A 21,860-nucleotide genomic window follows, 5' to 3' on the forward strand; every position below is an offset into this window, starting at 1 on the left:
GAATAGCTTTAAAATATTTTGTTTCTAAATGTATTTTTATGTAATTTGTAAATCTTGGCCTGAGACACAGAAATGAGATCCTGGTCATTAAAGATCTGATGCACTTTTTTAGGCATAGATTTGTCATTCTGTCTTGTTTTTTAAACAAATGACAGAGTCAACTCCAGAGGTGGCTGCATTGTGGTAGAGAGTGAAGAGATTCCTGCATGCATCCCTTGCTTATCTTACGTGCTTGTCTTTGGGGCCTGATCCATAAGGAAGCCAGGATCTACTTTTCAGGATTTTGTGCGTAGAGTGGTTTGCGATCATTAGCTGCAAGATGTTATAAAAGTCCAAAGCCTTATGTCTACTATTGCATAATGAATCTGAAACATTTAAGAAAACAAACTGCAGCTCCATTTTCACACCAAAATATGTTACGTGGCTGCCTGGAGAACTTATCCCCAGATGACTGACTCATCATCAGTCACTTGCTATCACCAGAAATAAAGTCATTGTAAGAGAACTGTCAGGAGCATCATCAACTTTGACAAATAAAATCACCTCATTTTCCCATGACATTTATTTTCCATAAAAGCCTCAGAATTTACAGCACGCAACAGAGTGGGAGGTCATTATCCTGTGTCAATGTTCTATTGAAGTGTCGCTAACAAGAATAAGAGAGCTAAAAGGACAATCTCAGGTTAAAAATCATGGGCCATATAAGACATGCATTTTAAGCATATTGCAATGCATGGGGAATTTTACTTAAAAATCCACAGCACAATATACCACAAAATTAAAAAGGAATCTTGGTTCTATTATTAATAAAGCCTGAGGGTCTGATTCTCACCTGGTGCAGGTTAGTGTAACTATTGGGTGTAGCACTGAGGTCAATAGAGCTATGTCCACTTACACCAAATGGGATATCAAAATATTACAACTGAGAGAACTGTTAAGAGCTGATTTGCTTTCACACAACTTGTTTTCTTTTTGAATTTCATTTGATTGGATGATAAAAAATAGACTTGTCATTTTCACTTAGTTTTAGTCACTTTCTATTTCTCAGGCTCTAGCGTAGTGCTGGGTGTTGGGCAGAGAATATGTAAATCCAAACAACCAAAAACCAATTTCATTTAAAAACATTAACAATTAGGTTATTGAAAACAGTCTATCCATATTTGATTTTTCTGTGAAAAACCTTAATTTTGGTCCTAAACTACTCAGTGGCAACCCCTATAACTAGTCAGATTGTCCAGACTACACTAGATTCTTCATTAGGCTGGTGTGGAAGATAAAGGATCAAAGGAAAAGAATGTAGGCGTTAGGAATAATGCAGCAGAGCCTGTGCGTTGGGACACACAGGCTGTAGGTCAAGAGTTAAATTTAGTCACGGTGTAAGGAGGTGCAGCTTCCAACTCCTGTCAACAGGAATTATACTCATTCACTCCAGGGATGAATTTGGACTTCTGGGGCCTCAGAAGTCTCCATAATAGCCATTCCCAGCCATCACACATCCAATAGGGTACTGGGCATAGAATCATAGAAATGGAGGACTGGGAGGCTAGGTCATCTAGGCCCCCTGTACTGAAGATACAAATTTTGTTTGTTTGTCCTCTGCACAGGACATATAATTTGTTTGTTTGTTTTAACCTAATCTAATGAAAAATACTAAGGACTCTTTACTATTTGACTGGATAGAAAACATGGCAAAATTCACACCTGGAGTGACATTCATGTACGTGCAGAGGGCCCACATAAACCCTTCTTACCACACTACAGGCTGCCAGAAGTGTGGAGCAGGAGAGCGGGTGAGACAGAAGGAACCAGGCAGGGGACCTTGTACTAATCTGTTTGAAGATGTCATTTCAAGGCGCAAATCAGAGCCAAACTTACATAGATCCAGTGGCCCAAAACACAAATATAAGGGTTGTAAAGTGGACTGGGCTCTATTGCAGCCCATAAACGGGCACAATGGCCTCGAAGGGCATATACTGCAGCCCAATGGCCTGCCTGCAGCTTGGTGTGTGATACCTCCATAGCCCCACCCCATGGACTTCCCTATACCAGGCCCAGTTTTCCTAAGACTGTGTGCAAGAGCAGAGAAGTCCATTCACCCACGATGTGCAATGGGGATTTATCTGAGGTCTGAGATGTTATTCATTAATTTTACCCAGAAACATGAGGACTGGCATGGAAATGCAAGCTGAAAGGGATTTGCATTTTATAATCCAAGTAATAAAGATGGGAAGAAAGGAAACCACCTTTAGCTGATTCAGCAACATCACTTCTTGACCTAAGCTGTTATACAGTGTGCTTTGGGATGAAAGGCACCATATAGAAGTACACTATTAATTCCTAATACCCTAGGGGCTTACAGCAGCACACAATGACAAAAAAAAATAGCTTATCTTTACCTTGCACCAAGTGAGAGAGGGGTGCCAATAGGAGGGCAACAAACTCATGCGTACCAGCATAATTTCTCTGGAAAGTTCTCTGCAAGCTGCAGTTCAAGAGAGGGTTTTTTAACTCTCGCCTGCACCCTTGCACTCTCTCTTTCAGGGCAGCGACTTGCATCAGTGCAAATCTGGAACTTCGCCCTTGCTTGAACATCAAGCAAGGGAAATGTAGTCTAAATGAAATTACTATAGAATGTATGCACAGCTGGTTAAAAAATGTACTCATAGTATTATCTGTCAAAATAGGAGGCGGTATCTAGGGAGGTCTTGTGGAGGTCAGTCCTGGGTCTGGTACTATTCAATATTTTCATTAATGATTTGGATAATAGTGTGGAGAGAGTATGCTTATAAAATTTGAGAATGATGCCAAGCTGGAAGGGGTTGCTCACACTTTGCGGACAGGATTAGAATTCAACATGACTTTCACAAATTGAGAACTTGTCTGAAATCAGTAAGATGAAATTCAATAAAGACAAGTTCAAAGTACTATGCTTAGAAAGAAAAAAAAATCAAATGTTATAATGGATCGCACATTGAATGTGCACTACCAAAGTGATGCAGTTGCAAAAAAGGTCAATATCATTCTGGGGTGTATTAACAAGGAACATTGTATGTAAGACAAGAGAGGCAATTGTTCTACTCGACTCAGCACTGATGAGGTGTCAGTGGAATACTGTGTCCAGTTTTGGGTGACACGCTTTAAGAAAGTTGACGACAAACTGGAGAAAGTGCAGAGGAAAGCAACAAAATGATAAAAGGTTTAGAAAAACCTATGAGGGAAAGTTGAAAAAAAACTGGGCATGTTTTAGTTTTGGGAAAAGACAACTGAGGGGAAACCTGATAATAGTCTTCAAATATGTTAAGGGCTGTTATAAAGAGGATGGTGATCAATTGTTTTCCATGTCCACTGAAGGTAGGACATGAAATAATGGGCTTAATATGCAGCAAGGGAGATTTAGGTTAGACATTAAAACTTTCTAACTGTAAAGATAGCTAAACTCTGGAATAGGCTTCCAAAAGAAATTGTGGAATCCCTGTCACTAGAGTTTTAAGAACAGGTTAGATAAACACCTGTCAGGGATGGTCTAAGTTTATTTGGTCCTGCCTTAGCGCAGGGGGCTGGACTAGATGACCTCTTGCAGTCCCTTCCAGCCCTACATTTCTATTCTGTCATAAATGCAAATGGTGGCTCATGGTGGAAAAGAGCCTAAGTTCTTTCTTTATTTAATGAAAAAAGAAGTCTGCTTTTCCTGTCTGGTAGGAAAAGATGATTTAGCTCTCTCAAAGCAGAGAGGAAGCTGATCTTTGTGGTTATTATACAATTTGGGAAAATTATAAAGCTTTTCAATGACTGGAAAGTCTGTTCTTGACATCAGTCAGAGAAAACAGCTTTACTCACTGCCGCTCAAATAACATTCCCAAGAAAGGCAGCTCTCCTAGGGGTATAAACACAATCAATTGTGGGGATGTGGGTAACATATACCCGTTAATTCAGATGATGTCTCTCTCCAGCCAGCTGCAGGATAAATGCATTTTCACTAATGCAGCATGGTTTATTAACTGTGAGATTGCCCACTTCTTACTATCTCCTGAGACATTCCTTGAACATATTGAGTCAAAATTTCCTGACATCAATGAGCAAAAGACTTGGTAAATATTTCAATTAAGCCAGGGGTCCCATGTAGGTTGAATGTACTGTTCAATGGCTGCTGAACAAGAATACATATAGATAGGAATCTCAATTACTCTCCTGCACAAAAAGCCCAAGCACCTTCTGCAAGTCAATGGCCATCAGCAGCTCTGACTTTAGATCAAACTTGTAGGTAGATCATGGTAAGCTCCACTATCTTTCCTATTTCTCCTTTAAATCACTCAACCAGACTAAATTCTACATTGTCTGGGGGCAATTGAGCAGCAGTAGCATGGATATTTTCATTTAGAAGATGGAACCATCTGTCTGTTAAATAACTGGCTGTGTGTGAAGCAAATAACTGGTACAGAGGTAAATTTGTTTCACTTTTATATCATTTTCTCAGGGGGAAAATGTCCCAGTGGCAGAACTCTCATTCCCACCAAAAAATTTTCTTGGAAAAAGCCCTTTAAATATCAGACAGGGTCAGTGGATTATCCAGAGTAATATGTGTATCCTTTCCATCTGCCATCCTTGACTCGGAGTGAAGCTAGCTGTAAATATGTTCCGTATTTTGAAATGTAATTGAAAAAGCATTAGGCTTAATTCATGGCAACCTTGTCCATCAAACCTTTTATTTCAATTTCTCTGTGAGTTTTAAGCTATACAAAGCAGTCTACTCCTTGAATATGTTTCGCATTTTCAAGCCTCTCTCTTCTCATCACTGGGAGTAAAGGGTTGAGAGATATACGGCTCAGTAGGATAGTTATTATATACAAATAGAAAGAATTATTTTTAAAACTTTTTAAAAATGTTTGTGTTTATTTTTAATTAGAGAATTAAAATCTATTTCACTGGAGAGTTCTAGAGTCAGGAGCCTATTAAACCTTTGAGCATGACATCTGCATGACTCCTATTAATAATAATGAGAGTAAGTACTGCACGTGAATCTCCACCATGGCAAGAGAATAGATCTCACTACATTTTCTTTAACACATATCAATTATTATTTATTTGGATTAAGACAGAGTCTGCAATGCACCACGTTCTGTCCAAACACGTAGGAAGCTGCAAATGCATACCAATATTAATAATAAACACCGTGGGCTAAAGTCAGCCCTGGTATAAGTGGCTGCAACTCCACTGGCTTGGGGGCTGAATTTGGTTAATTGATTTCTGTCAAACAGCACACCTTGAAGACCTCAAATTGTATCAGTCTTGAGCATCCTATTGAGATAGACAATGTTCAGAAAGTGCACTGATACATGTGTTTTCTTTTTTTAAAAAAAGTGATGATAGTTTTGGTATTTAACTTTAAAGTTGGTCCTTGGGAAGCCTTAACTATTACTGAAGTGCGGAGGATCTTCCAAACAGCACTTTTTTAATAACCCCTTCCTCTATAATCCATGAAATCTGTGGCCAGAGAGATGTATTCTTTGACACCCCTGCAGTCATTAAGATCAAGGCATCATATTTAAAAACCAAAATTAGATCAATAAAGAGGTATTGTAGACAGTGATAAAATTTTACATTTTAATCTCAGTGTATGAAACTACTAGTAAAATATATCCTGGCTAAAGCACTTTCTACCATACAAACCTGTGCATCTCTGACACAGAGGCAGAAGGGAAAAAGTACACTCTTCTTGAGGCCCTTACAAGATGAGTTATTGCAGTGGTCAAGGGATATGCCTCTGTCCAAGAGATCAGAACAGGGCCATGATGTGACAATTCAGTAACACTGGTTAGCGTGCACAGAATTTGCGCACATTTGCATAGGACTTTAGACTAAGGATTGTGCAGCCTTAGTCACACACTTCTCCATGAAGCTCAGTTGGATAGTGGGGTTTGGATGGGATTAATACAAAAATATACATTTTTAAAAATGCTCTAATTGATTTTTAAACCAGAAAAAAAGTTAGAATGTAATTGCATTGTTAAAATAAGGAAAAGGAATTGCATCACATGTAAAGAGCCTGGTATGTCTAAGCTTGCTGCTGGCAGATGCTATAGCACTAAGAATTGTCTTCAGCATGTAGGGCCTAGCCCAAAGCCCCTTGAAGTTAATTAAAAGCTATCCATTGATTTTAATGGACTTTGGATCAGGTCCAGAGTGAACTCAATGAAAACCAGTGTCTGTTCTGTTTTAAATACTGATTTAAAACTCAAGGGCAGCTTTACACTATGCACATTAAATTTTATTTTGGTTACCATATTCAACAGTGAAATTCTTCTCTTTGTCCAGTCTTAAAAACCTAATGGAAACTGGCTTGCAATATCTGATGCTGGGCCCCAAAGTTTCACCAGCCATGTTAACTTTCATTGGTTTCATGGTTCCCACCCAAAAACTCAGGAATGCAGATTTTCATTAGAGATAAACTTTACGCCCAATTCTGCCAACATTTACACATGAATAATTTTATTCATTTGTGTAGTTCCATTTAATTCAATGAGATTACATATGTGAGTAAAATTACTTGCAGGCTGGTTTCCAAGATTATTATTATTAATATTATTATGACACCCTAGCCATACACCAGAACCCCATTAAGCCTTTTCTTTTCAAATGCAGCATACCACTTCATCTGCAATGAGAATCCTGTTCCTAAGTGAGCTTTTAGAAGACTACACTGTACTAATTGGGGTAGCTTCCTCTGAACTCAGAGTCTTTTGCTTTTGGCAATTTTAGATAAACTGCTATCATCATCTGAACACAGAATATTAAATCTCAAAAAATAGCAATTGTACTTCTCTAGCTGTTCTCTTCCTCTACCATGAAGTATAGGTATTTCTAACAAACAATTAATAATTATTGTATCATTTCAGGAAGAAAGTCAATTAACTAGGCAATTAATCCAGTAATAAAATAATTTATGTAACGAATTATACATGGTAAACATCCAGTCAGACCTTCAAGTCACAGGCTAGAAAAGAGTAATTGCTTATTTAAAATAATAATACTTTGCACCAAAAATCTCAATTTTATCCTAACTGTATAGGTGGGGAAATTGTGGTACTGAAATTATGGGCCAGATTCTGACACCCTTATTCACTTTGTGAATAGCATCTTACTCCTTGAGTGGCCCCTTGAAATCACAAGAGTGCCCGAGAAGCAAGGTATTCATGTAAATGTATCAGTATCTGGCCTTTGGTACCTTGCTTGTGGTCATGCACACAATCAATGGCAAAATCCTGCATAAAACTCAGTTGCCTGACTCCTGGACCATGGTGCTTCTCAATAAAATAATAAAACTTCAGCAAATAATCCCAAACACACCACATTAATCATGTTACCTCTTTGAACAATCACCACTTTCCCTTTATTCCCACTTTCTTGAAGCCACCGAATAAAAAAAATGGATATGGTTATTTGTAAGGAGTAGTGGGATCCCCTCCCAGGCCTGCCTGCCGGCAAAGACTTGGGCGTTGCTTTTAGCTGCACAGAACTAGCTCTCTCTCTCTCCTTAGAATTTCCTCCCCCTTCTGTGTTCATTGCATAACCATGGCAAGCTTTCTCCACTTTCAGCCTCCAGATCTGTGGAGAGTGTATAAAGAACATCGCAAATTGGATCCGAGCTGGTTGCCTAGCTAACACCTTGGGAGTGAACATAACTAACAAGTGCACAGATTTAGCCCTATACTTTTTATTTAAAAACAAAACAAAACAAAACAAAAACGAATTTGTTTCGTTTTCCAAACTTCTCTCTAACCACTTTCCCAGCCCTTTGCTGCTCTGGCAGGTCCACAGTCTGCCTGGAGCCCCAGGCCATGAAGTGAACCCCGTTAGCTAAGGCTTTCTACGCAGTAGATGCATCAGTGCAGTTTGGTTTTTGTTACGTTTGGAGAGGCTCTTAGTCACCAGCAAGCGATCTCCAGTGGGCGGCCGAGTTTATGGCCAAGCAGCAGGGATTGCTGCTCTTTGAAACAGCGATGGGACTATCCCGGGCCTGTGAAATGCCATTCACTTTAGAGATTGCCTCCCATTTAGATCAAGTGCCCTAGATATAAGGCTTCCCCAGACATACTGTTAACCGACATCCCACTTGATTAACCCGGGACGCTGCTGCTCGGTTGGTGAAAGCTGGTTCTCTCCTAGTAATAAAAGTAGGGCACCTTGTGACAAACTCTCCAATCGAGACCCACTTTTCCTGCCAGGCAAAAAGATCCGCAGCCCGTAAACTCAGGGCCTCTTTGGCAAAGGGGGATAATGACACATGAGTAAAGACACCTCCTCCCCCCCTGCTTACCTGATACACCTGTGCTGTTGGGTGCACAGCAGAACCAAGGAAGGCAAAATCCGGGTGAGAAATTCCATTTTAGTCCCGTGTATTAGACAGTGGCAAGCAAAACCCTGGTTCTCCTGCTGCCCTGGAAGCGCCGCGGCTGCTGTAGTGTTACCATGCCTGCTGTGTTAAGTTGAGGCTCAGTTTGAATCAGTGCGTTGTTGCTCAGCAGCAGCAGCAGCCCCCACAATCTGTACAGCGCCTGAGACACCTGCAGGCAAGGCGAGATGGGGAGCGGGATCAGCCCTCCTTGTCTCCTGGGCTGCCCCCAGTTCCGCCCGCTTCATATCAAGGAGAGGATAAGTGGCGTGCCAGCACAGCTGCCCCTCTGTGCCATCCCCGCTCGCGGCTGCTTTTTAGAGGCTTCTTCCAAGCCGATCTTCCTCTGTGCAAAGCTGGCTGCCGAAAATAACCTCTGAAATTACAGATCTGATCATAACAAGCGCAGGAGGAAGCGAACTACAAATGCTCATCAGATCCTAGAAGTGCCCCTGTGCAAAACAAAACGATCCAGTCCAATCTCAGGACACAGGGGGCTTGTCCACGGAGTGGCAGCCAGTTCAGGGGCTGTTCGGAGTGAGATTAACGGACAGTTTATCCGGGAAAAGCGTAGGTAAACTGCAGGAGTTTGTGTGTGTGTGTGTGTGTGCGCGCAGCACGTTCCCTTCTCCTCCCCCGCATCGCTCCCTGCACAATTCTAGGCTGCACAACTCCAGAGGCAACAGCAGCACGCGCCTTCCCTCTGCAGCACGTAGTTTGGGAAAGGAAAGGGGAAAGTAGCTTGGAGGAGGGAAATGAGCTGGGAGATCTAGCCACGGGAAGAAGGGGAAATTGCAGTCCCAGGGGCTTTAAACAAGTAACACACACCAAGCACTTGCAAGAGCAGAGCCAGCGTTAGACAAACTTTCTCCTCATCTCTGTCAGTGCTAGCGTGCTTCCCTGATATGAAACACGATGCGGGGTTACTTCAACAGACACGAAGCGCTCTTCAGAATCTGGACCGTCCATGGCTGTCCCAGGGCGAGCTCTCAGATGCCAAGAGCTCTAGGGTCATTGGAAGCACACCGCTCAAATCTGCTCCTGCCGCTTCCTGCCAACTCTGGGGGACCCCTCTTTGCTGTTCCAGGGGATTGACCACGCAGAGCAGTCTGCAGGGGGGACATTGTCGAAGATGCAGTTGGGAAGTTGGGTCCTCACTGTCTCTCTTTGCAAACGCGGATATCAGGTATGAAAGACCTGATCACGTTTTCTCCACCGCACTTCTCCTTCCTTGGGCTGTTTGGGTCTGCTCTGTCGGAAGAAGAGAAGAAACACGTTTTAAAGAACATGTATCATTTAAGGAAACGTTTTAAAGAACATGTATCTTATTCAGATATTTTTCCAAGCCAAAGGATGTACTGGGGAGAAGGTTTGGGTTATATTTTCTATATTCCTGTTGCATCATTTAATGCTAATATTTTATATACAAAGCAAGCGAGGGAAGCAAAATAACAGCTCTGAGGGGACTGAGGAGAATATCCACCCACCCACTCATCTACCCACACACATATATGTATGAACTGTGTGTATAGATAGGTATTGTATATTAAAATAAGTAGGGGGAAGATATCTAGGAATAATGTAGCTTTAGAATTTCTCTGTTTCCCCCTCCCCCCTTCTCCGCAAATTTCGATTGTCATTCTCTGCAGCTAATGCATACTGGGAAAGAAAACAGCTAAATTTACCCTCTAATGCTTCACTGTGTTGCTTTGTCTGCTTTTAAAAACATCTTGAAAGCTGTTTATGATGAAGGGGGGAAAATAAAAAAAGTTCTTTTATCTAATATACAGGATGAGATTTTGCATCAGATAACACATCTGGTATGGATTAAAGGACAGATTTACATCTTTCAGACTTTCTTAACTTTAAATTTTTCATTTTTTTCCTTGTCTTACATATGCTTGCCTACCTACCTGTGGTTAGAACCTTCAGATTCTGCTTCTCTCCATAGCTAGACAGTTACCATCTAATTATTTTACTAGTAAAATAGGCACACAGTTACAAGAATATCTCCTAAGAACACACCTGTAACAATATCAAAGAACAGCCAAAGTAAATAAATCTTATCCAGTAAAAATGCATACCTGTGTAAGAAAATTGACATCATGTGCTCTAAAAGGATAAATGCTTCTATGAACTAACTGTTCTTTTAATAGACTCAATTTCCTGTATAAAATCTTAAAATACACAATAGAATGGAGCTCTCTAAAGGAATAATTGCTGAAAGAATAAAATTGTGTTTCTTTGTGGACCAACTATACACAGAACAGTTAATTCACTTGGACACCCTTGACCCAATTAAAATGAGTTTTGCTGACTGTGGTTGGGCCACTGATGGAAGCACATCACTTACAGGAAATTGGGGGGTGTTTTTTTTTTTGTTTTTTTTTTTGTCTCTTTTAATTCTTCTGGCAATTTCTTTTTCCTTTCTCCTGCCTCCAAAATGCCCCATTGTTTCAGCACCTTGATGGCTCTACAGCCAAAACAGGAAGAGGCAGATTCATCTCCGATGTAAACCAATGATCTCCCAATAGCTTCAATGAAGTTACACCAGGAATGTATTTGGCTACATCATTTAGCTTTCTGGTCTTTCAAACACAAGCCCTAAGGCTACAAGCTGATCTCCAGAAGTGGACCCTTGCTTACGTTCAGAACCCATTAATTGCACTGGGATCTGGATGGGGATAATGGTCCAAGGGAAGAGATCAGCTTGCAGGATGTGTCCTGTGCATTTGCAATCATTTTACTAATCTCACCCTGAATAAGTAAAATATTTGACAGGTGAGTAAATTCTTTCATCATCATAATCGTAGGGCAATTAGATTTTGTGTCTGGGATGAAAAATTCTCATGACAAATTTTGCAAGGCTGATTTAGCAGTCAGAGTACATCTATGCCTTGAAGAAGAAAAGTCTTGATATAAACCCCATTCCTGCAAAACTCTAAGCACATGCAAAACTTTACTTACGCGAGTAGTTGCCATTGAGTTAATGGAGCCTTGAATTTTTTTATAGCTATGCTTTTGAAGAAGGGCAGATACCAGTTCATATAGCCTGCTGGTTAGTCACAGTTCTACACAAATTTCTATTTAGGCACTGAGATTGTTTGGGGGGGTGTTTTTTCCCCACTCAATATTAATAATTCCTATTAGAAGTAAGGGAAGGGTGAAAACTAACATAATAATTATTTTCATACATTTTATTTCTACAATACCCAACACAATATCCTAGGTTTTTTACTCTTAATGACAGATTAAATGACTTAAAAGATAGAAGATTAAAACACTTAAAATCAGCATTAAAACCACAATACTGTATAAAATAAAAGTAATCTTTCTCATCTAATCCTCTTGAAAATAATTAAGGTTTTTCGCTTAGCCAATGGGTTGGAGCTGTCACATATTCTTACAAAGATGGCCCATGGCACTGTATTTTTTGTAAGCGGTTTTGTCACCCTACTAAATTGCTACCTCTTCTCAACCTCTGTGGCAGCAAGCACCTTACGACAATATCCATTTTATTAATTTTGACCTTGCATGCAAAATTCAGATGGCTCATCAGAGACTGCATTAGATTAAGACATACTCCACCCAAACTGGGACTTCCAGTTTAGAGTCTCACAGGGCTCCCCTTTTCTGGTTGCTTGTTATTGTGTATGTAAAGCCACTGGATAACTGGTAAAAGAATTTAGTCTGAAATATCACTAGTATATTACTCAGACCCAGAACTATACTTCCATCTCATCAGATCACTATTCTATTGCCTGAATGAGATTGCAGAATAGGTGTGAGCTTGTTGGTTGCAGCTCAGCCCTTGTAAGAGGGATATATTACATCTGGACACTCTTGGGAGAAACATCTGGATGAATTTGGTTATTTAGTGTCTGCTGTCTCTCTCTCTAGCAGGTAAACAGGGTCCACAACTTGGAAGTAATTTTTTACCATGAGCTGAACAGAGATACGCATATTTCAGTAGTGGTCATGATTTTTCATCTGCATGTTGCAGCCTTTTCCGGACCATAGTGATCCATGCCTTTGTGACAGCTACTGTAAAGTGCTTTATTTGAGTACAGATTCTGGAGACGATATAGAAGAAATGCACCCAGTAATTTTATAAGAAAATCATCATAGATCTCTATGATCTGAAGATTTCAAGAGTACATCTAGGAGAGGTCATGCTGTTTAAATTTTTAAAAGTTGTATCTGCATTATCCTTTACTCCTAATGGATCATTTTCAAAGAATGACAGGTGATTTTACTGCCATCACTCAGGCAAGCATGTCTAATTGTCTGATAAAATTTCTAGAGGCAAAAATGCACCACATAGATAATTAGTTTCATTCTCCCACGACTCCACATGAACAGCTAGTGAAAGATTCTATTATGGCAAGTTTCTAAATGTCTCTAGCTATATAAAATTACACATGCTCCTATTTTTATATATGAGGGGATCTGGAGATATCAATAACAATCTCACAAGAGGATTATTTAGATCATTTTAGATGCTACACAGGGATCATCCCTAGTCCTGTAGTCAGGTCCCATCAACAATAATTCTGTATTTTATATACCAGTACTTCAGCTGCTATGGATGTCTCCTCCACCTAGAAGATGGATAATTGTATAATAAGGTTGCATAATAAGCACTGTAGCAATAGGCTGAATAGTAGATGATTTTTTTTTTTTTTTTTTTAAAACAAGTGGTCAGGATACTCAATGATCCCTCACCTAATGAAATCATCTTGGTTTATTTTTCATGATGGAGCTATAAAACTTATACCAAAACAAGCAACCATCTGGATATAAAGATATGTATCATATCTAAGCTGCTGAACTGTTGGCCCCCACCTTCACTCTGTCAGCCTTAATTTCCTACCTGTCCACTTCTCCCATATCATTCCCACAGACTGGGAAAACTCCCTGCCAAAATTGGTAGTTGCCATGTTATCTTCCTTAAAACCTACTTCTACTGTGAGGCCTACAAATCACTATTGCCTGGCTTGCTTAGGCAAGTGGGGTGCTAACACTTCCATTGTTAAACCTTGTTCATTTTGTTACCTCCTCTTCCTCTTCCCGCATCCCCATTTGTCTGTTTGTCCACCTATGGCATCCTGTCTGATGCCTAAACTGTAAGTTCTTGGTCAGAGCCTGTTGTCTTTGTTGTTCATCTGTACAGTGCCTTTAACACAATGGGGTCCTGATCCTTGACTGGGGTTACAGCAATACAAAAATAAATAATAAAGATATCTTTTCCACTGACATTATACATTGGACTTGTTTCCCTGAGGAATACAACACAATTTCATTTTGTAAAGGATCATTCAAACAGACTGCACCCTAAAACACTGTAGTTACCTCTGAAAAAAGACCTTTATATTTTAAGCTTCAAACTAGTTCCAAAGATCAAACTCATGGTCCTGAAGGAAATAGCAAGAAGTTCAATATATAGGAGACTGGGTTGTGAGGCTGAGTGACATTTTCCTGCTGTGGAGTAGTTCTCTATGTCCTTACAGCCCGCAGTAATAAACAAAAACAGTGATGATGACAACTCCTAGGAAGAAGAATGTAGAAAGCAACTGGCTGTCACAGAAGAGTGGCGATGGTACAGTCTTTCCCTTCTAGGTCACCAGCTGGAATTGAACTCAGGCTAGTAAAGTCATTATCAACTGATGATTGTTTGATGACCCATGTTCTGAACCCCACTGTATGCCCCCCTTTTTGGCAGCCTCAGCAAAGAGGTCAATGCCAAGGAGTGAATAACTATGGGAAGGTATGTTAGCAGATGGCAGCATGTGGGAAGTTAGCGCTGCCACTGCCCATGCTTAACCTGTTGTGTGGATAGTGGTTTTCAGTGTTCGGTGCTTTGAATCCTGCGCTTTCCCCCAGTGCTAAATTAATTACCAACTTTTCACCAGCCACTAGGAACAGTGCATTGGGCAAGGCTGTCAAGGAGACAGGTGGTGGGGGGTACTGTCCCATTACTACCACACCAACTCCAGGGGGAATTGCCTTAATGTCAGTACAGGCAATGCTATCTTAGCTTTTCTGCAGAGCCCCTCTGTACTGTGGTTGTCCCCTATCTCCCTCACTTTTGGGATTCCCAAGAGGCTGTGCTATCAGGGAACCAGAAGGGATCAGGGAGTGTAGGGGCCTGTGTGGAAACCCAGGAAGGATCTCTGCACAGACAGCTCCCCCTCCAGAGGAACTTGGGGGGCCCATTGCTTATGGGTGGTAGAACTCCCTCCTTTGATGGGAAAACAATCACTAAGTACGTTTTTATCCACAGTGGAACAGTCACTGAGCCAGAGACAGAACTGGAATAATGCTGTAGTCCAATGGTTAGTGCATCCACCTCAGAGGAGGGAGATCATGAACCCAAAGCCCACTCCAACCACTCTTCACCATTTATCCATAGTGATAAACAGCTTTAACAGGAGAGACTGAGGAAGCCCCACATCAGAATATTCCATCTCTCAGTGGTTAGGGCACTCTCCTGAGAGGTATGGGAGACTTCTGTTCAAATCCTCTCCCTGCCTGTGGATTTGTACCTTGGTATCTCATATCCCAGCTGAGTACCCAAACCATTAGGATAAAAGTTGTAAAGTCATCTTCTCCTCCTCCTCCAGCCAAATTTTGAAAGGGACCCAATCCAGTAAGGGGCTTCTGAGCATGCCTGCTGGATTGGGTCCCACACATGGCTTATGCAGCTGAATGCTTGTCTTCCTTCAGTTTGAGAATCACTCAAGATATGTACACAACAAAGAAAAACCCACAGCTGGCTCATGCCAGCCGACTCAGGCTTGCAGATCTGTTTCATTGCTATGTAAGCTTCTGGATAGAGCCCGGGCTATAGGACCCTATGAGATAGGAGGATCCTAGAGCCTGGGCTCCAGCCTGAGCCCGGAAGTCTACACAGCAAAGAAACAGTCCTGCAGCCAAAGCCCTGCAAGTCAGCCATGGGTTTTTCTTTGCTCTGTAGACATACCCCCGGGGGCTTACATGTGAGATAGGTGTCTGAACCCTCGAAGGAGGCAGTGGTGCACATGCTCAGAGGCAGAAACTTAGGCACTGAGGGAACTTTTACCCTGAAAATGTCGGTGCTGAGTGAGTTTAGGTGTCTACAGTGTTCATTGGGAGTTTTGTGGATCGCAGCAGAGCCTAAAACTAGGACTTAGAAGTCTAAAGTCTAAACCTAAAATTTAGGCACCTAAGTATCTATGTGGATTAGGGCCTTAATGCCTAAGCCATGTAATACTGTTTTATAAATGACTGTGTGTAAATAAGTGTGGTTGAGGCAGGCAAAATCTACTGAACATTTCTTTAACTTTATATATATAGTTCAGTCCACAGCTGTGTTTTACTTCACCAAATCACAGGTAATCACAAGCATTAATACTTTACCTGATCTATGATCCTCCATCAAATACTGTTTCTCATCTGACTATTTATAAATTCTCTGCCTTTCTCTGTAGAGTCTTCCAGTTCCTTCCTCACGCTGGATACATTTTCTGATAATAGTGATGAGTCTTTACATTGTGCCAACATCTAACTTTTTAAGAAATTTCCAAAGTTGATCCATATTACAGAACAGTGTGGTCCGGGATGCTGTTCTATCTAATCTGACACCCACCACAGTGCAAGAACCTAGACTCCTTCATTAGTGCCAAATCTTCCTGCCTAAAAGGTAGAAACCTCCACATGAGCTGCTGTCACCTTGGAAACATCTACGAAAAAAATGTATCCATGTAAAGAAGCACATTTATCCATGCAGCAAACTGCATTGTCAATTCTAATGAGCCAGAAATTTAAATGTCACAAGACAGGTCCCTTTAAATCTTAACCCCTTTTGTTTTGAGAATGTATCTTGTAGTAGATACATCTTCATACAGTAAGTGCCTGCTGATAGGATATAAGTATATAATGTAAGTTCATATAAGTATTTAGGCCTGTGTATTTGCCTGAGATGGGATTCCGGGCCTCTGGGCCTGCCTAAAAGTCAAAGTCTCTGAGCTACGCATGTTAACAAAAAACAAAGACGGTGTGTGTTCCTCTTGCCTGTTTGCAATTAGATGGGTTTTTTTATTACTATAAAAATAAAAAATGCAGTTAAAATGTTTCAAAGCGTAATAAAAATATAATATATAAATACGCAAGTAAAAAAAAGCTCTGACTCCTCTTTAAGACACACACCAGAGCAAGGCCAAGCAACCAGCTAAAAAAGCAAAACAAAAAACAACAAACCACAAACAAACATAGGGCCATAAACTAACCATGGCCAAAATGTGACTCCACTCCCTGCTCCTCCCATAAAGTACAAAAGGTGTCGTAACAAAGCCCCCAGACTCCCCAAAACAAAATATAACTATATATTAGAAAGAGTGCTACCAGGGGGTGGGGTGGTCGCCTACAGCTGTAATTAAAGCTATGAAAAAAAAGTTTGTCAGTGTATAAAATTATAATCAAAGAAAAAAAGTTCTAAATGTGTATAGAACTAAATTTAAAAAAAAACCAAAAAACCCTCTATAAGCATATAAAAAAATAAGCTCAACTAATGTAAAAGGCTTAAATATAGTTATGGTTTTAAACTTGTCAGTGTAACCCTCAATAAACCCTTCACAAAGTGCCTACAGATTGGACTCTGGACTGTTGCTTTCCAGCAAACTGTGTCTGGGAACTAAAAGGGAAAGGGGCAGAGGAGCCCTAACACCTGCCAAACCACTGAGTATGGTATAAATAAGGGTAGATAAAATGGACAGGTGTCTGCTCTGAGGAAACTAATCTAAATTAGCCACAATACAATAAACAACAATAAATACAAAGTGAGGGGATGAGAATCCATGACAACATCCTCCCTGACCCTGTGCACTATGCAGCCTCAGTCTCCTCAGTGTGCAGGTTCCGGGATGCTGTTACTGGCATAGAGGATAGCATGAAAAGGGGGCATAAAGCATCTTTTGGAAGAAGAGACATAGGGAGAATCAAGCTGAACTGAATTTGCATAGCATAGAGTACATGGGGAGGACCAAGTAGAGATGAGATGCAGGGGTGAAGCAGTGTGCGGCATTGGAAAAGATGAGTCTGAATTACATGGAAGCATACTGGAAGTCAACAGATGGTCTGAAGTGATTAGGGTGTGCTGAAGTGATGGGGTGGTTTAGTGATTAGGGAAAATGGTCTAGGACCCCAGAGACCCAAGTTCAGTTCCTTGTTCTCCCACAGACTTTCTACATGATCTTGGATAAGATTCTGTGCCTCAGGTCCCATGCTGTAAAATGGGATAATAGTACTTCCTACCTAACAGGGTTGTTCTGGTGATAAATACAGTAAAGACTGAGAGTCACTCAGGCCTGGTCTACACTGGTGACTTAAGTCGACATAATTACACCCCTGTCTACACTGACACCACTCAATTTGAATTAAGGTGCCTGTAATTAAGGTGCCTGGGATGAAGACACTCATCCCAACAGCCACCGTGGCTAGTTGCACTGTGGGATAGCTACCCACATTGCATTGCTTTTTAATTCAAATTAAGGCTGGTCAGTGTGAATGCAAGAGACCAGCACAAACACCGTAGTATGTACACTCTGCTGCGATTTCTAAAAATCACCTGCTGAAAGTTGAATTAAACAAAGTCTGCTTCCCACAGTAGTGTAGACATAGCCTGAGATACTATGATAAAGTGGGCTGTATATGTACCTGAGATAGAGGAGTGAGGACAGTGATTTTAATGGCAGAGAGACCTGTGGATACAGTATGAGAACTGGAGAAGCCCAAATTGGAGGAGGTTTGAATAGTCAAGGAGAGATCTCGCTTCTTTACCTCAGTTCTCCAGACATTCACTCACAGCGATTCTCTTAACAGGCATAATAAAACCCCTTCCCAACAGATGGAAAGCCATCTTCCCAGGTTCAATGATTCCTTCAATTATTTAAATAATCCAAGAGTTCCTCTAATAATAGAGAAACTCTCGGGAAATTTACTAACCTTAAATTACAATAGGTAAGTGCATTCTCCAACTTCTCCATTTTTCTTCTAAACTATCTATTGTCTCTAATTAGTGTTTCAGTTTGAGCCCGGAGCGTAGTAATTTTCTTTGTTGTCTTTTATTCTCTGAGCTTTTCTGGTGGATCTGTCACTTTTTCCTGGGCCTAAACTTTAGTTTCAGTTCCACTTACAAATATGAATAGCATCTAGTTTATGCACCATTCTATTAAAAAAGCAAGCATAGTGAATCTAACGAAACTTCTCTAGCTTTAACATTAAAGCAAAGAGAATGGCAGGATCTCCATTTATGCACACATGTCCTTCTCCAAAGTTGCCAGTCTCTATGGCCTTGATCCTGCAGCTATCCACCTATTAATTGTTTGCAAGATCTAGAACTATATTGCATATCTAATACTTAACATTCATCAGTTTCCTGCAACCAGGGACTAGAATGGAATCAGTGACCTAAATCTTAAAGACTCTGTATCCATTATAACGTCTTGAGTTCTCATTTGTGGGGTCACAATGCAAAAGGACTAGAAGGGTTGCAATCACCTTCTCTTTCTTTATGTCCACATGGGAGAGGGCAGTACTGAAACTTGTTTTTGTTGTAACATGGGGTCATGGTCTAGAAAAGGTTGAGAATTGCCATCTCACCCTATCATTTTAACTGGTGTTGTAATCAATCCTGCTGCAGTTTCCTTAAACCATACCCCATATATATTTCCCAAATCATCATGTTTGAGGGCAAATCTGATTTTTTTAAATATCCAATAGTAGTAATTAATGGTTTGATATATATATCCTTACATTGAGTAGCATCATGTTCTGGGAGCAGCACCACTGATTTCAGTAGCACTACTCACTAAGTAGAAAGCCATGAGGTCAAGCAGAGGTATAAACACATTTTACAGATAATTGGTTTAAGATTGTAAGAACTCTTTGTTGCTATGGGATGGTGTTGGGGTAGCATCTGTGTGTCAAAGGTACATGGGTGGATGGATGCTGCCCAAAAATACTGTATTGGAAACCAGGAAATTAGCTGTTTGAAAATGCTCCACATAGGAAGTTACAAAACATAGGTTCTTCAGCATGACTGAAGATAGCTCAAAATAATCATCTGTAAAGTGGTTTGGCACAGCACATGTCTCAATTCAGGACAAAAATTCAAAATTTTGAAATATTTTGTGGAACAGAAATTCTGAAAATTTTTTATTTGGAAACAATAAAGTGACCTTATTGAAATGTTCCATCTCAATACTGTTGAGACATTATAATACATTATATAAATGTAGAACAACAACTTTAATATTTTATAATATAACTACCTAAGCAAAACAAGAAAATCAAAATGAAATACTCCATTTTGATTTCGTGTCATTTCAGAATGTTTCCTTAAAAAATTTCATTGAAATCGACATGTTCCCACAAAACATTTAAATTAAACTGCATTTTCTGATTGAAAACTTGTTGACAGAACAGTTTTCCACTAGTTCTAATGGTCTGGGTTTTTTAAAGTACCATAATGCTAGTCTATTAGTTCTGTAGAGCTCCTTTGCATCCTAGTGAGAAAGTAGAATATACCACACTTTCTCTCTGCTTTACATAGGCCTCTCATAGGCCCCCCACCACCTACCAGTCACATGGGCTGGGCTGAACACAGTTGCTCTCAGTATCCATTAACACAGCTCCCAAGCTCAGCCAAAGGAGTTTTTACAAACGTTACATGACTTTTTGTTCCTATTCAGAATGAAAACAGAAGTCTGAATATCTGTATTTCCCACAGAATGGAAATTCCATTTTCTGACCAGCTCTAATTGTTACTCCTCCAGGGCTTCTTGAGGGATCATGCAATAATGAATGCATTGCCCCCTTTTTTTTTTACAGCTTGTTGCAAAGTTATGATTCTGCCCTTATTTTTGAGTGAGGACATAGTTAAATTTAAGGCCTTCAGCACACGTTTCTTAAAAATACAAATGACCCCATTATTTTCTTTTTTTATTAAAAATTAGTCAGATAACATTTGAAACTAATCCTGAACAGTTATAAAAAATACCCTGAAAACTGCATCCAATCAAAGAACTATATTACAATATGTATTACCATATAGAGATTCTTTCTAATGTTTCATTGAGAAGAAATCAGTTTGTACAGCTTCACTATACCAAAAGCAGCTTGTTCTCTTTTATCAGTATGCCTTCTGATTAGTTCTAAGTCTGTGTAGCAAAAGTCCTCGAACCTACTATCTTGATTGCTTATTACTAAGTTTTTATATTCTAGTCTTGAGTTACTTAAAAAACATACAAGACCCAACATGCACAGAAGCATAGCAGTTCATAATTAACAAAATAATATTTATTCTAAAATATATTACTTCCTCTGTGATTAATAGATCTCATTATAGAATATCCACACCTTATACTCTGCAGATGTATGTATTTATTCAGCTTTATCCACTGTCACGATTTCACAGTATTTAAAATTAACCATATGCACTAGTCTTCAAAGGACGGGGGCCTACATCCTAAACCGTAAGATCTTTGAGGCAGGGACCATGCCTTGTTTAGTGTTTATATAGCACCTAACATACTTCAGGTGCTACTAGAAACAAATGCTGTCATTAAGATGTACATGTGAAGGAACTCAGTGCCTCTTGCCTGTCCTCAGACTCATCAGATGCACACTAACCCTTTAAAAACTTGCTCTCCTAGCCCTTCAGTTCAGCTCCCACTATCTTCAAGCCCCTATATCATTTTTCTCCTGGGCCTGTTAGTAAAAAACTAGGGATTCCAGTCTTTCTCTAGCCTGTAGATTGCCAGAGAAGGTATACCTACTTCCGTGGACAGGATTTCCTCCAGACAATCTCACTCCAGTCCTCAGGGAATGTGTGGTCCTACTCTTTGAGTAACTTCCTACCCCCTAGCTACTGAGACAAGGTATTCCTCAGTCTCTTTAGCAAACAAAACCTTCTGGCTGGGTTGCAGCCTCTTGTCACAAGTGGTGCTGGTCAGCCAATTAGCCACAGCTGTGGAGGTAGCTACTCTATCCCTTAACCCCTTAGTGGCTCGGACAGAATGGAGTTTATACACCTTATCACAATACACCACTACCAGCAGTCTGTAAAAACACTTGCCAATTGCCTTAAATAAGTACTTGCAGTTGGATATATTGCCAGCACTGAGGTTATTTCCTGTAGTAGAATTAAGGAACTACAAGGAAATATTGCATGCAATGAGGTAACCTTATCAATTTACTTTAGGTAAAACTGAGAAACTCAGCAGCAACGTATGTATGTAACAATAGACCATGTCAGACCATCAGTTTGTCAGCACAACTTCTGGTTTATTTCCCCTTTAGTTGCCTTCCCCGCCTCCGGTTGGAACGTACCATTTCTCTGGAGGGGGTGGAGAGAGGAGAATACCCGAAGACAGGACTCCCCTCCCCCATCCAACAGCTAGCTAGCTCGCAGGAAACCGCCCACAGCGAAGCA

The 21,860-nt window shown here is 40.4% G+C and overlaps 1 protein-coding gene across 3 annotated transcripts in view; it reads right to left on the reverse strand.

Moving 5' to 3' along the window:
* The window catches only part of GABRD (gamma-aminobutyric acid type A receptor subunit delta), a 38,839-nt gene extending 17,292 nt beyond the window's left edge, over positions 1 to 21,547 (reverse strand). For 2 of the 3 annotated variants that reach the window (XM_067567168.1, XM_067567169.1), the window contains exons 1-2: positions 21,205 to 21,547; positions 8,315 to 9,640 (exon numbers count right to left, since the gene is read on the reverse strand). In XM_067567168.1, coding sequence (XP_067423269.1) covers positions 8,315 to 8,382 — 68 coding nt within the window. In that variant the 5' untranslated portion in view covers positions 8,383 to 9,640; positions 21,205 to 21,547. Of the gene's footprint in view, positions 1 to 8,180; positions 8,244 to 8,314; positions 9,641 to 21,204 lie in introns of those variants that run through there. The other variant, XM_067567170.1, reaches the window with a different exon arrangement.
* Positions 21,548 to 21,860: the final 313 nt, after the last annotated feature.

This window comes from Emydura macquarii, unplaced genomic scaffold (genome assembly GCF_026122565.2).
Source record: "Emydura macquarii macquarii isolate MOO-44397 ecotype Brisbane River unplaced genomic scaffold, CSIRO-AGI_Emac_v2 contig_2768, whole genome shotgun sequence".
NCBI classification, from domain to species: Eukaryota; Metazoa; Chordata; order Testudines; family Chelidae; genus Emydura; species Emydura macquarii.